We start from the raw sequence: 15,827 nt of genomic DNA, 5'->3' as shown, positions 1-15,827 counted from the left end.
TTTGTGGTGCATTGTGAATGAGATATGTGACTATTGGTGAACATTTTGGGAGCAAAGACCAGGGTGGATTTGATTTAAATCAAGTCAATTTAAAGCAAAATTTTTAGAGAGCAACTGTCATCTCTGTCCTGCAGCAGCTCCTCCTCTGACTTGCGGTTGACTCACTGACAATTCCAATATTGCAGAATATACAGCATCATGCTACATAACAAAGCTCCATTTCATGCTGAATAAACTAAATTATTAATGTATCTTAAATAGAAAACTATCCTTAGATTGATTTTTACTCCAAAAGCATTTTATTAAAATAAACTTGATAAAAATAAAAAAAAATCGATTTTTGGTGACGTTCACTTTTTTTAAAACCACGTATCAGTTTTATCCACCACCTTTTTTCCAACAAGCTCAGGACAACAGAGAATAATGTTCCCTTTCCCCTCCACAAAATGATTATTTTTCCACAAACATTTGACAAGTGTCAATGCAGTTTTTTAAAAAAAAAATTAAAAAAGGAAGTACTCAAGGACTATAACCTAATGTGCTAATGAAAGTTATGGTATAATTTTATAATATAAAGTGACAATATTAAAAGACACAGAAGGGTACCTTTGGATTCAACAGGAATTCAAGGAAGGATACAATTACATCAGCAGTATTTGGTCCTGGGAATATTGGAAAATGCATTTATACAAATTTATCTTTTGTATGGTTTTATTATAGCACAATATAATTACTGGTCAAGCTACAAGAGGGAAATGAAATGTAAAACAATCATTCCATCCAGCTTTCCCTTTAGTTATGTATTGCATTCATTTGTTCATTATTTAAGAACTTGAAGAACCAATCCACAACTTTTTTTTCCTCTTTCATATGCCTTTCTCTTTACAGAGAGGATTATTTTCTCTCCCACCCCAAATATGTAACTTGCTTTGGGTGACTTATTTGAAGCAAGAATTCTAAACTTTTTCAGGCCATAGAACATATTTTAAAAATTTTCCTGGAACTCATTGCAATAAAATAGCAGCTGTACTGCATTTTTGCAGTACAAGTCCTGCCTTTTCTTCAATAGATGACCCTGGCTATATCCAAATCAACCATTTTTTCCCTCTTAATCTCTTAAATTCTTGTGGAACCTAGGACTCTGAGGAATACTTTGAAAAAAGTATTTATTTAAAGAACTAAATGAAATTTCCACAGATAACCAAATGAAGATATAAGATATAAACATATTACCTTGTTATAAAAATAAATCCCTTTTCAAAAACCAAGCAAAACCAATGAATTTTCATTATTATTGCTATTAAAAAACACTAATACTGAGGAAAATCTTGGTCAATTTTGTCAGCCCATGCCATGAGTCCTCCTTTGATATCCTTAACTGAAATTAATCCCAATTCATCACAAAGCAGTTCCTGCAATATTCTCACAGCTTTCTGGGAGTCATTTCCTAATTTACAGACAACATAAACTGGAAAAGCCACAGTGCCATCAGTCCTCTGTTTTTCTTCGTGTATCTTCCGGTACAAAGACTTCAAACATTCTTCACCTTTTCTTTCTAGTTTATTTAAAGGCACCTGGAAGGATCTGGGCAAGCCACAAATCTCCACTTCTACTTGGGGACGTACATCCACCAGTACATGAGCCACCTGGTTGTCTAGAATCTTCTTGTATTCCTCTACAGAAATCCTCTCTTCGCTGGACAATAAGCGCAACGTCTGACACTTATCGGTGGCCGAAGACCCACAGAAAGTTTCATAATCCTGCAGGGTCGTCAGGGAAGGCCGGTCCCCACACACAGCGCATTTGGGATCCCTGGGCCTGAGCTTGATGTGGCGAAACCGTCCTTCAAGGGCATCGAAGAGCAGCATCGACCGACTGAAGGAGGATCCCATCCCCGACGCAATCTTGAGCACCTCCAAAGCCTGGAGGGAGCCGAGGATGCCGGGCACCACGCCTAAGACCCCACCGTCGGCGCAGTTGGTGACCGTCTCAGGAGGAGGGGGCTTGGGGAAGAGGCACCGATAGCAGGGTCCCCCCTGGAAGTTGTACACAGCCAACTGGCCTTCCAAGCGCAAGGCGCTGGCCGACACCAAGGGCTTGCCAGCCAGCACACAGGCGTCGTTGACCAGATAGCGAGTGGGCACGTTGTCGGAGCAGTCGGCCACTATGTCGTAAGTCCGGATCAGATCCAAGGCGGTGGCGGGGCTGAGCGCCAGCTCGTAAGGCTCGTACCGCCCGGCGGAATTCAGCTCTTTCAGCGCGGCGGCCGCCGAGTGTGCTTTGGAACGGCCCAGGCGGCTCTCCCGGTGCAGCACCTGCCTGTGCAGGTTGTTCAGCTCCACCACGTCGTGGTCCACCAGCCCCAGGCGCCCCACGCCCGCAGCGGCCAGGTACTGCGCCAGCGGGCAGCCCAGCCCTCCGCAGCCCACCACCAGCACCCCGCACGAGGAAAGCCGCAGCTGCCCCCGCACGCCCAGCTCCGGCAGCACCAATTGACGCGAGTAACGCTGGATATCCAGCCGGCTCAGCCCCGCCCGGGGAGCGGAAGGATCCTTCAAGTCGCCTCCGTCATCCGCCGAGTCTTCCTCGCGGGAAAGCCGAGCGGCCTTCTCGGCTTCCATCGCCGCAGCTTTCAAGCGGCAGACAGACCCCGAGCGTTCCTTCCGCTTCCGACTCCGAGAGACACGCGCCGGGGACACGCTCCTTTCCCCCCACTCTTCCCCGCCCACTGGCCGCTGCAGTTACGCGCAGGCGCGGTGGGCGGGTTGAAGCGCGTGCGCGCGCTCCGTCATGGCGACCGCGGCCCGCAAGTACTCGGTGCTGCTGCCCACCTACAACGAGCGCGAGAATCTTCCCCTGGTGGTCTGGCTGCTGGTGAAGAGCTTCGAGGAGAGGTGACTAACGGCGGGAGTGGCGGCCTGGGGGAGGGGGTAGCCTTTGCTAAGTGTTTTCCCAGCTCCTCGAGGGCTGTGAAAATATCTACCGATCTCTCGCATCCTGGACATAAATCGTTTCAACTTTTGCCCTCAACAAGACCCTATAGAGCAGAGGTCTTCAAACTTGGCAGCTTTAAGACTTGTGGACTTCAACTCCCAGAATTCTTCAACCAGCATAGCTGGCTGGAGAATTCTGGGAGTTGAAGTCCACAAGTCTTAAAGCTGCCAAGTTTGAGACCTCTGCTATAGAGCATCGCACAACAAAACAACTAGACACAAGGACAGTTTTTTTCCAAAACGCCTTCACTCTGCTGAACAAACAATTCCCTCAACACTGTCAAACTATTCACTAAGTCTGCATTACTATTATTATTAATCTTCTCTTTCTAATAGCTATACCCATGTTGCTTGTCTTTCAATTATATTGTTTTTATTTGTTTCCTAGTATGATTTGATAGCTGATTAATAACCTTGACTATCACTAAGTCTTGTATCTTTTTATTCTCAGTGAATGTATTTTATTCTCCTTATGTACGCTGAGAGCATATTATACACCTAAGACAAATTCCTTGTGTGTCCAATCACACGTGGCCAATAAAGAATTCGATTGGATTGATATTTCCTGGCGGTTTTCCTGACTTGGGCTGGATTGATTGACTGCAACTCTCCCTCCGTTTCTCTGCCAGCTGAATGCGGAAGGCGCCCGGCCTCATCCGAACAGCAGCCCCTGCGAGGCCTTTGTATCTGACCTTAGGTCTTCCTGGGAGCTGTTGGGGGTTTTTTTTGGGGGGGGGGCTTGGAGCCGAGGGCCTTGAGTCCAAGCCCAGTACTGTTGTCATTACACTGTTGCCAAGAAAAACATGGTATTAAACAATATGTTACGGTAAATGTGACTTTCCAAATAAATGTAATAGGATTAATGACTATACTTTGCTTTTAATGGGAAACCATTGGAGATTCTTCTCCCTTTCCACCTTTAGAAATTGGCTCCGTTTTGGACCTGACTTTACCAAATAATTCTTTTTTCAGTGGGAATGAGTTCGAAATTGTAATTATAGATGATGGAAGCCCAGATGGGACGCAGGAAGTTGCTGACCAGTTAATAAAGATTTATGGATCAGACAAAATTGTAAGTTACTTTTTTCCCCCTGTCTTAGCTGCCATACTATTATTATCAAAGTGTTTCAAATTGTTAGCATAGAGAAATGGAATTCACTTTGAAATCATTTAGCTAATTGAAAATAGCTTGTCATCCCTCAATTACCTCCAGTTTCTGGTAAAAAAAACAAAACATCCCTGGTAGGCAATGGGTTTGCTTAACTAGTGTACTGTTCACTTAATGACCATTATATTCACTGTGTTCGCTGCCACAAAAATGTTGTAAAATCAGGCAGTCACAGGATAACCTGCTTAATGACCAGCACTACTTAATGATCATAATTCTAACTCAATTATGGTCATAAATTGAAGATTACTTATTGATTCCGTATGTCATGGTTATTATTGGGACACTCCTTTGGAATAAGTACTTCACTTGCAGGAACTGGGAGGGGAAGACAACTAGTCCTACATATAAATCCACCTATATTTAAATACAGAGAGATTATTATTATTATAAGGTTAAGGTAAAAGTATTTCTTATACATTCTAAATTCAGGGAATCACATAAAATATGTGGGGAAATACTAGGTTTAGTCTAGGTAAATTACAGCAATGTGAGGGAAATACAGACTAAAATCCATTTATGCAATGTCAAAATTTTACCTTATGAATATAGTTGTTCTGTTTGAAGAAGAGCAAAAGAGCAATAATGAAATTTTATTGGAAGTACATGATCGTTAGTCAGAGCTTAGTATGGTTCATCTTTTGTGTGTGTACTTATACTTTACAGCTGTTGAGACCCAGAGCAAAGAAACTTGGATTGGGTAAGTAGTCAGTAATGAGATGATTAACAATATTGTATCAATTTATTGAGACCACCGTACATTAACTTCAGTCAATTATATTTTTATTTTTCAAAACTGAATTTAAATCAGAATCTAATTTTGCTGCTAATTGCATTGTTTTTTGAGAACCAGAAAAGCGGACAGTATACACACTCATTTGGCAACGTACAAAATTAGTTATGTTGCTACTCAGAATTAATGACTGTGTCATGTAAGAAATTAACAGTCACATGAAAAGTAGCAAGTGTTAATTTTGTAGATATATAAACAGAAGATAGGCATAATGGGATTCTTACATAGTGGAATTTTTTAATATATATTTTTATTGTGTTCATAGCTCTCCACCTCCCCCCCCCCCCCCTTTGTAAGAGCTGGCTGGCTTACAACAAAAATAAAGACAGAATGTTTCATTTAAAAAAGTCTATACACAAAAACAAAATTTTCCACAAGAGGTCTACCATTTGTTCTTACTGGACTAGGATTGGAACTATATGAATCTGATGGGAGGATGTTCCAGACGGCAGATGCCCAAGATAGACAAGGCCCCTACCAAGCTGTTTAATCAATGGGACCCAGCTCTTTTCAGATTGTATGGGATGCGAAGAAACTATCATATTTGATACATAGAAATGAGATTATTTGACGTCAGAAACATTTTTATTCATGTACACAGGGTGGATTTGATTTAAATCGAGTTGATTTAAATCATGATTTAAATCACTAGTAAAAAGGCTTGATTTAAATCAACTCGATTTAAATCATAATTTTTAAAGAGCAACTGTCATCTCTGCTACTCCTTTGACCCATTGTTGACTCATCGATAGTCCCAGTGTTGCAGAATATACAGCCTCATGCTACATAACTAAGCTCCATTTCATGCTGAATAAACTAAATTATTTATGTATTTTAAATAGAAAACTATCTTACGATAGATTTTTACCCCAAGTTTTTTATTAAAATAAATTTGATAAAAATAAAAAAAAATCCGATTTAAATCAAAAAAATTGATTTAAATCAAACAAATCTGTTTTTTTTTTATTTTTTTAAAAAAATCATTGATTTTTATCCACCCTGCATGTACATGATTGTTAAAAGAGAGGGGAGTCATGGCTTTTATATTGTTTATATCAGGAACTGCTTACATTCATGGAATGAAACATGCCACAGGAAACTTCATTATTATTATGGATGCTGATCTCTCACACCATGTAAGTTTGCTCTCTGTTTTTTCTTCTTAAACATTTTCTTTATTTCATTCGCCTTGATTATCTACCCTTCTGTATTTTGAAGTGCTTTAAAGATCTGGCTCTTTCCTCAAGCCTTTGGAAAGGACAACTGATGGCTCTTTCTTCCTTTTTGTTCACTATGGGTTTATTTTCTTTATTTTTATTTGTTTTTAAATGTTTTAGAATTGTAAACTATTCAGAATCGCTGGGAATTAGGTGGCATATAAATTTAATAAATTATTATTATGCATGGGTAATCTACAGTTAGAGTCACCATCTAAGACAGGTGGAAACTTAAAATTCCCAAGAATGATTAAAGTGGCATCTAAGAATATAGGGAGATCCAAGCAGTTGTTTCTGTTTTTGTTTTCAAAATTAGGGTGTTTAGGCCTAGAAAATTTAGTATTTCCAGATATCAAGGAAGTTGTTTAGGTAGGTATTACTTTGAGGACTCCAATCACAATTAATAACAAGGGATTTCTTGTTCCATAGGTGTTCAACTACAATCTGCAAATCCCAGTATTTTCTATTTTTTTCTGATTGTTTTTCCTCAATCCTAGCATTTATTACGTATTGGCAGTTTTTATTATGTTCTAAAAAATTCATTTATTTTATTAATTATTTTTGTTTTTATTGCTTTTCCTCATACTTTTCTTTTTTTTTTCCTCCTTGCAGCCCAAATTCATTCCAGAGTTTATCAAGTGAGTAGCATTTTTAATATTTAAAGACAGGCCTTATAGTTTATTACTCCTTTGTGGTGTTTATTTTTGGTAGGGATGGACAATAAGATTGAATACCAGAGGAAATATACACTATGCTGTTACAAAACTGCACTGTAGAAGATAATGCAGTTGTGTTGCATAGCTTTTCAACATAATATAATGTATTATTTCCCATTCAGAAATTTTGGCTGAACTTTTTCATGAGAGAGTTTTGAGAATAAGTCATTTGTTTCAAAAATGTAAGGAAGATTCACAGACACTTTAGACCAGTTGGAATACTAGGAATTTTGAAAATACATTGTTTCTTCTGTTTCTTATTTGTTGTTATAGTTTACTATGTTCATGTCACTTTAATGTGTTATATAATTGGCAAGGTTCTTGTAAAGTGATTCACATGTAATCTACATGTGTGTAACTGCTTGTTCTCTCCTCACCTACTGCATATCCTTTTTCAAATCCTACATCAATTTAACTATGCCATACATCTGATGAAGTGAATTATAGTTCATCAAAACTTTGGCCTTTCAATAAAATGGTTCCTCAGAAAAGGTGCTGCCATTCCTTTGGATTTTTGGCTACCACAGGCCACCACAGCTGATGAAATAGTCAAAGGAAAAATGTGTCAATGTGTAATATCTCAATCTACACACTACTGTAATCTCTTAATTATGGAGTATGAGGTGGCATACCATACCTGAGCTAGTTTGATAAATAGGTCATAATAAAAATAACATTATTTACAAACATAATTCCCTAATATTCTGTGTATTTGCTTGTAGATTTCTGCTATTTATTTACTTTGTGCTCATTTAAATTGCTTATCAAATATCTGGATTGCTCAAAGTATGTCATAGTTTTATTCTCTAGCTCTAACCATACTTTGAAGATGAAAAAGTATTAATTTTTAGTTTGTTTTATTTTTGTATTGCACATTAACAATTTTAATATCATTGGTGTATTTATCTGTTTCTGGATTACTGCTATACTAAATATGTGAATTTGTAATTCAGAAAAAAAAAACACTTTCTTTTCTCTCACCATTTATTATTTCTGTAGAAAACAGAAAGAAGGAAATTTTGATATTGTGTCTGGGACTCGATATAAAGGAAATGGAGGTGTGCATGGATGGGATCTAAAACGAAAATTGATCAGGTCAGTGTTTCATCTATAGCCCTGTATCACTAGCAAAAAGCACCTCATGAAACTGTCCATTTTTTTTCTCTGAATTGTTTCTGAGAGAGTTGCCAGACTCAGATTCTAAAAAGATTTCTTTAATTCTGAGAACACTGAAAAAAAAATTCTTATTTCTATCCAGCCCAGCTACACATCTTACATATCTTTTTATCTAATTTTATTTCATAAACATATTCTCCACATGAGATATTCTGAAACTGAACACCACGTTCTTAAAACATTCTTGAAAACTCAGCTCAATATTATATCCAGATTGGAGACATCTTATCTCAAAATACTAATATACTAATTGCAGGAAATAATGATTTTGGAAGAAACAAAACATTGAACTAGCATTGGGCCTTATATTTCAGGGATCCCACAAAGTTGTGCTTAAAAATATTTTGTTAATGTAAATTACTCTGATCCTTTAATGAAACATCTTTAAAACATGGGTTAATTGTTTGTTTTAAAATTCTGATTTGCATATTAAAACATTGTTTCTTTCTTTGCAGCCGAGGTGCCAACTTTTTAACTCAAGTTCTTTTACGGCCAGGTGCATCAGACTTAACAGGAAGCTTCAGGTAAGCTAGTTTCCAAATGGCACGTAACAATTCATGATGAGCAAGAATGCTTCAGGATAATGGACCATCTGAGATTGATAAAAGAGATCTACTGAACTTGCAAAACTGTTAGATAACATCTGGGAGGCACCTGCATATAGGTTATTGCTATTATTTATTCTTTTTTTACTACTTAGTTATTACTTGAAAATGTGTGTACCTATAACTCAGCTATTGTAAACATTTTCATTTTATGTGTGCTAAATTTCAGGTTATATAGAAAAGAGGTTCTACAAAAACTGATGGAGAAATGTGTTTCAAAAGGATACGTTTTCCAAATGGAAATGATTGTCCGGGCCAGACAATTGGGTTATTCTATTGGAGAGGTATGCTAAAAATCTAAAGCATAAAGAACATATTACATTTACATTTTTGTGCTCAAAGTTTATCTTCTGGCTATTAGAGTGAATTGATTGACAAGTAAAAACACTGAGGATTCAGATAAAATCATATAGCCTGAGTAGCTTACACTAAAATCTTAATTACTGATTTACCCAGTACTTTAAACACAACTGCTAATTGGCCATAGCATCACAAAGTTAATCAGATGATGAATCTGACTGTCAATGACAAATAGGAGCAAATAAGAGGTGCTGTTACAATGTGAACATTTCTTCTATCATTTAAAGATGCAGGGGATGAGAAAGGTATCCACTTAAATTCAAAGAAGCTTAATAGCACTTAGACTTATATACCACTTCACAGTGCTTTACAGCCGTCTTTAAGTGGTTTACAGAGTAGCATATTGCCCCCAACAATTTGGGTCTTCATTTTACCCACCTCGGAAGGATGGAAGGTTGAGTCAACCTTGAGCCTGATGAGATTCGAACTGCCAAATTGCAGGCAGCCGGCAGGCAGCAGAAGTAGCCTGCAGTACTGCACTCTCACCACTGCACCACCGTGGCTCATGCCACCTTCCCAGCCATAGCTTACTACAGTTAGTTGTAATACATCCTCCCTAATATTCCGGCATCAGGGTAAATGTGGTCTGATGGCTTCATTACTAGTCACCTAGTGAAGGTGAAAGTTATTCATGTCTTTGCCATGGTAAATTAAAAGTAGCATAATTTCTAAGGGCCCATATTTTAATTACCAAGGGCCTAGTATTGCGCCTAATAAATCTTTGTCTAAGATTTTAACACTTGTTAAATTTCACACAAGTTTCAGGTCACAAAAGTTGGTACTGCTTCTATAGAGAAACTATTTTTTATTTATTAAAAATTCGTATATCATTTTTGCATTTGTTAGACTTAGCAATGTAGAGTGCAAATACAATAAAGCTTACTTTTTAAAACAGCCAGATTTTTTACCAGTTTGGGAAAGGGTAAAAAATTGTTCTGAGAAGGAGTTTTTGGTTCTCTGATTTGCCCCATAACTAGCAGTGAAACACAGTTCCTTATTTACTTCTGCCCAGCTGGCTGAAGTCCATCAAGATGTTTAGTATCCTGGGGCTTCATCTGCATTACATATTGTAGATTACTTTGCTAGTTGTAGATTATCTTAAATTAGCAATGTCTGGGTATCCTATTTAGTGTAAAAAATCTATACCTTTCATTCCAATTTGAGATATGCCCCTGGAATTCTTGAATCCTTTAGCCATGTTTGTTCATGAATTTATGCCAATGTCTGCTGTATGTCAACAAGATTTACAAAGCAGTCTTCATCGGAATTTCCACTGCCAAAAAGAAATATGCAGAGAAATATAATATATATTTGGCAGAAAAATTTGGGTGTAGGAATTTTTTCTCCGTTTCTGTTTGCCAGTTGATTTCTAGTGGAGTATACTTACTGAAAATTCCTAATTGGATTTTCCTGTGAATTCCAAAGCCTAAATTTGTGCTTTGGAGAATTTTAACATATATCATGCTGAAATGTTACCATTCTTGTTTTGCTATACTAAAAATAAGCTGTAGTTTAAAATATTACAAAAACTGTGTTGTCTATATTTAATGAACAGTTAGTGAATTGAAACCATGTGTAATTTCACAAAAGCATTACTTCAGATATTTGCTATAAAAAGAAAGCAATGCAAGTCAATATCTCTTGAGAGTAAGAATGTTTTACAGTTCCTTTTGGCCCTTTGAGACATTATACGACCTTGTTCTGCAAAAATCAGAAAAAGAGTAATTTTCAGAAGGTTATATGAATTTACCACTAAATTGGGAATCTATACTTCTTTAAGATAGATACACTAGCCGCCATAACACTAAAATGTATATCTTTGTTCTATTATGCACATGGATACTGTATTCAGTAATATATATACTGAGTACCTTTAAAAAGTGCAAAGGTTAATATTCTGTATTGTAGCAACAATAATGGATTTCATTTCAACATAAGGAAGATACAGATACTTTAGTAGATTTAAAAGGAACCTGGTTATTTTGTCTAATTTATTTAAAAGATTAGAATTATACCACATCATAAAATAGCACTAAAACAAGCAGTACAGATTATAGCGAAACAACTATCAAAATTAAATGATTTGCAACTTGAGTAAACGAAGAGTTGTTGGCAGTGTTTGAAAGATCATAATCGGAGAGAGAAAGAAAGTCCCGAATATGGTGTTTCTTTTGAGACCTCTAGTGCATGCCATCTTCATATTCAGGCTCTGGGTAGGCTGTTTTGCAAGAATGATTTTGTAAAAAATGTTCCCTGAGCATATTTAAATGTGAGACAACTATCACTTCATACTCTGCATCAAATCACATTCCGTTACATGTTGGTAGATAAATACTGAATCTTGTGGTGAAGTGTTCCTGTTTATCTTTTTATTGGTTCTTATAACTGAAATAATTTCATTATTTTTTCATTTAATAGGTTCCTATATCATTTGTGGATCGAGTCTACGGAGAATCTAAGCTAGGAGGCAATGAAATAGTTTCCTTTCTGAAAGGATTGTTGACTCTATTTGCCACTACATAATAAAGAGATTCAGTACTGTGCCAGTATTTCTATAGTTTGACTGAATACTTTATATTGGACTGTGACAGAAATTCACTATGGCTTTAGAGAACAAAATTTAAAGGTCTCTTCTATTTGAGGTTATCACAGCGCTGAAAAAGTTACTTATGTCACACTTATGATGTCAGAGCAGTCACATGTTCAAAATTTGGATACTTGATAATTGGCATGTATTTATGACAGTACCAGCCTGGGGTCACATGATCGACTTTGGATCTGCCCAACTGACTTCTGACAAGCAACATTAATGGGGAAGCCAGATTTGTTTTAACAACCACATGATTCACGTAAGGACCAAATTGGGAATAACACTCTAACAACTGCCTCACTTAGCAGCAGGAGTTCTAATCCCAACTTTGGTCATAAATTGGGGGGTACCTGTACTTGGTATCTGAGAATGTAAAAGCTAAAGTTTTAACTTTCTTCACCACTTTTAATTTTTATAAAGTGTTTGCATTTTAAATGAACTACAGGTAATTATCTGGAAATAATAATATATGGATTTCTGGAAAGATACATTTACATATTGCAGGTCATGAAGCAATGAATAGGACTAGTACAATGATACCTTTCTGACTGTACATTTGCATACACTACATTCAGAAAATGATATTAACACATTCCAACTGCAGACGGGGGGGGGGGGGGATAAAAATTTACATTCCAATCTTTAGTTGTAATTATTATGGAATATAGTTTTGTGCTTAGGCACTATTTGCAATTCAAATGAATAAATAAAATATAAATCCTTATTACAAATACCAGTTTTGGGGGAAGGGGTTTTCAGTCATTAGTTTTAATTTTTTAAAAAATATTCTACTCATTCTGTAAAAACTGGAGGGAAAAACAAGTAAAAGAAGTACCTAAAATGATTGAAGTACCACATCTTTCATATGCAAAAAAGAGAGAATAGTGGGATTTTTTTATTTTACAAAATGAAATGGACAATCTAAATCTATAAAATTATGCATAGTGCAAAGAAGGAAATACCTCTCTTTGCTAGAAGTTAGGATCATCAATGAAATCATGACAAGTCATGATAAAATTGCTTGTGATAAAACTTTATTCCTGTAATGTGATCTTTAAAAATATTTCAAATGTATGTACGTATATGTACAGATAATTATAAAATATGTTATCTAATTGGAACTATATTTTGAGGCCATATCTTTCTAAATGCTCATTACTAGGAGACTGATTCATGTGTGTGTATAATAGTTTTCATACTATTTCAAATGGTTCAGATACTTACTATGATAAACTAAATTGTCTTGTTCAGAAAGTTTGAATTTTAAATGGTAACTTTCTCATAGAAGTAAATTATGTTCTTTAAACTTCTGCTTTTATCTCAGGTTGAACTGACTCCCTTTTCCATTTAGTCCTGGTTGTCTTTACGTTCTCAAATTTCCTTGTGCTGTTTATGCCAGTTTTTCCCTTTTGTAAAATATAGGTAATTTATTTGATAACATTAATTCTGAATAAATTAATTATGAAAGACATGTTTTTGTCTCCTGTATCTTTCTATGATAAACCATTATGCCTAATATTGGTGTCAAGACCAAATTCATGTCATGCATGGCAGCAATAGTGTCACCAGATGGCAGCATTTTGCTTGAAGCTAAGCAGGGCCAGATCTGGTTAATAGTTGGATGGGAATCTACTCTGGAACACGAAAGGTGTAGGAGTGTAGAAAAATCTCTTGAAAAAAACACTTCTTTGTTAGCAGAAAATTACGGTTCTATCTGCAGAATCGCAAGCAGTCAAAGTCAACTTGAGGTCAGCTTTACCTTTACATAGCAAAGACAACAGTTAATAGAAATCATTGTCCATCATAAGTCAAGAGTAACATAGTGATCTCATCTATTTTATCTACAGTTGTAGGTGAGTTGGATCCAACTATTTTTGGCCATTTCTGCTGGCACTTCTATTAGGGAAAGTTAGACAGTATCCAGCAACTCAAAATATGTACACTAGTATCAAGGGTCTTGCATATGGACATTGCCTGGCCTTTATCAAGCTTATTAAGAGTGACTTCTTCAATAGATTGTCAGTATTCTGTACAGGAAGTTGTTTTTTAGCGTCTGCCATTGGGACTGGTAACTTGATACGATCTTACTTCAGCTTCTCTGCTTTACAGACCTGCAAAAATTATAAGTGAAGAATTGGGTTGATTCAGCCCTCTATCCTTCCAAGGTTAGTAAAATGAGAACCCAGATTGTTGGGGGCAATAGGCTGACTCTAAACTGCTTAGAGAGGGCTGTAAAGCAGTATATAAATCCAGGTGTGGGTTCTACTTACCTTTACTACCAGTCGCAACAGGAGTGTGCGTTCTGCACATGCGCAGATCGCCCATTATGACGTCCACTTTCACAAGAACCGGACAGAACTGGGAGCAATCCACAACTATTACGTCTAAGTGCTATTGCTATTGGTTATAAAGTTACTTTTTCATCCCTGTCATAACTGCAAATGGTTGTTGTCTGAGGCAGTCACTAAATGTGGACTACTTATTAATGGAATACTGACTATAAGGGTACAGGAGGCAACTTTAGTTCAGACATTTGTGTATCACTACTTATTAGGAGATCTAATAAATACACAATAAATATTTCAGGTCTTTTAAGAAATGCGTAAACTGCCTTTAATGGTGGGCACTTGATTTTTTTTAAAAAAAATTTTTTGATTTATATGCCGCACTTCTCCAGAGACTCAGGGCGGCTTACAATGCGTTAAGCAATAGCCTTCATACTTTTGTATATATTTTATACAAAGTCACTTATTGCCCCCACAATCCGGGTCCTCATTTTACCTACCTTTGAAAGGATGGAAGGCTGAGTCAACCTTGAGCCTGGTGAGATTTGAACTTGCAGTAATTGCAGGCAGCTGATGTTAATAACAGTGCTTTAGTCTGCTGCGCCACCAGGCTCTATTCTTTGACTGGAAGCTGCATTTTATTTTTTAACTAAGAAACAAAAACTTTAGAAAAGGTAGAACTCAAATGATGGGCACTTTTTTTTTGGCTCCAGGAAGGTTGTTTAAAAAAAAAAAAAAAGTCAAGCTTTTTGCTATTGCCTACTTTTAAAAATAGAAAAATACGCTGCTAAAAATATGTAATTTTTGCCGCTAATATTTACTGGGTAGGGTTTTAAAAGCATGTATGGATGCTTTTGGGGTGGGTGGGTGAGTGGGTGGAGAACAGTGCACATCTGCCTATCACCTTCCAGGTATCTTCTACGCTTTCCTAGAATTAAGGCAAGATAATCCATGCGTCAGCCTTTTCAAATATTAATTTGGCATCTTTTGCAGAATTCAATTATTTGAATGTTAATGGAATGACATGGGATTCAGCCATGGATAAAACAATTTCAGCTCTAATGTGATTCATGAATTATGCTCAGCAGTAATATTATTTGCTTGGAACTGGCTTTGCATGCTATGTGAACTCACTGGCTGCACCTGTTCAAAATATTTACAGTGAAATAACTTCTGAGAATTCTCCGGTTGCTGCTGTTGTTATGTGAGGAAATTATTGCTTGTTATGGTATTGTGCAAAAGTAACTGCACTAATATAATTTCAATTTTATTACATAATTGATACTAATTGGTGTATGTTTCTATTGTTTAAATAATGTAAGAAATACCGCTGTTTGGTAGTAAGATTTGATAGAAGCCTTTATTTCCTATAATGCTGGTCCAGTAGAGTCAACAGAACTGCAACATAGAAAGTATATCCTGCCACTCGTTTTCTTGTTTTTATTTTACATTCTCCCTGACAAAGTTCTAAAGTGAAAATAGGTTAACCATTTGTATTTATTTATAATTTCTCATCTTTGAAATGTTTCTTGTGCCGAGAGCCACACAGGTATTTTCAAACACAAACTGAGTTTACAACTATTTCATATTGAGCTATGGTGGCGCAGTGGTTAGAGTGCAGTACTGCAGGCTACTTCTGCTGACTGCTGATTGCCAGCAGTTTGGCAGTTCAAGTCCCACTGGCTGAAGCTTGACTCAGCCTTCCATCCTTCCGAAGTGGGTAAAATGAGGAGCCAGATTGTTGGGGGCAATATGCTGACTCTGTAAACTGCTTAGAGAGGGCTGTAAAAGCACTGTGAAGCGGTATATAAGTCTAAGTGCTATTGCTATTGCTATATTGTCAATATGGCATGCCTAAAAAAATATTTTAAAATCTACATTAACCTTAGCTTTGTTGTACCATAAGCATCCTTGCTACCCAAAT

General features: G+C 36.8%; 2 protein-coding genes across 2 annotated transcripts; one reads left to right on the top strand and one right to left on the bottom strand.

Annotated features, from left to right (window-relative positions):
* Positions 1 to 354: 354 nt before the first annotated feature.
* MOCS3 (molybdenum cofactor synthesis 3) lies at positions 355 to 2,703 on the bottom strand. Its single transcript, XM_070941757.1, has one exon. The coding sequence runs from the start codon at positions 2,619 to 2,621 to the stop codon at positions 1,311 to 1,313; it is 1,311 nt and encodes a 436-aa protein (XP_070797858.1). The 5' UTR covers positions 2,622 to 2,703; the 3' UTR covers positions 355 to 1,310.
* A 53-nt stretch (positions 2,704 to 2,756) lies between these two features.
* DPM1 (dolichyl-phosphate mannosyltransferase subunit 1, catalytic) lies at positions 2,757 to 12,234 on the top strand. Its single transcript, XM_070941758.1, has 9 exons — positions 2,757 to 2,894; positions 3,966 to 4,065; positions 4,828 to 4,861; positions 6,014 to 6,090; positions 6,784 to 6,809; positions 7,887 to 7,982; positions 8,519 to 8,587; positions 8,838 to 8,952; positions 11,447 to 12,234. Exons 1-9 carry the CDS (start codon positions 2,791 to 2,793, stop codon positions 11,549 to 11,551), a joined length of 726 nt encoding a protein of 241 aa, XP_070797859.1. The 5' UTR covers positions 2,757 to 2,790; the 3' UTR covers positions 11,552 to 12,234.
* Positions 12,235 to 15,827: the final 3,593 nt, after the last annotated feature.

Source organism: Pituophis catenifer, unplaced genomic scaffold (genome assembly GCF_029215685.1).
Source record: "Pituophis catenifer annectens isolate HBS135680 unplaced genomic scaffold, rPitCat1.0.hap2 SCAF_3, whole genome shotgun sequence".
Lineage (NCBI taxonomy): Eukaryota > Metazoa > Chordata > Lepidosauria > Squamata > Colubridae > Pituophis > Pituophis catenifer.
Note: the sequence above shows the minus strand (reverse complement) of the source record. Positions and strands in the feature narration are given on the sequence as shown.

Excerpts from the sequence above, each read along its gene's own strand:
- MOCS3 (XM_070941757.1), bottom strand. The coding sequence starts at position 2,621 with ATGGAAGCCGAGAAGGCCGCTCGGCTTTCCCGCGAGGAAGACTCGGCG.
- DPM1 (XM_070941758.1), top strand. The coding sequence starts at position 2,791 with ATGGCGACCGCGGCCCGCAAGTACTCGGTGCTGCTGCCCACCTACAAC. Across the intron at positions 4,862-6,013 it reads AGCAAAGAAACTTGGATTGG|GAACTGCTTACATTCATGGA; the intron begins GTAAGTAGTCAG and ends TGTTTATATCAG. Across the intron at positions 7,983-8,518 it reads CTAAAACGAAAATTGATCAG|CCGAGGTGCCAACTTTTTAA; the intron begins GTCAGTGTTTCA and ends CTTTCTTTGCAG.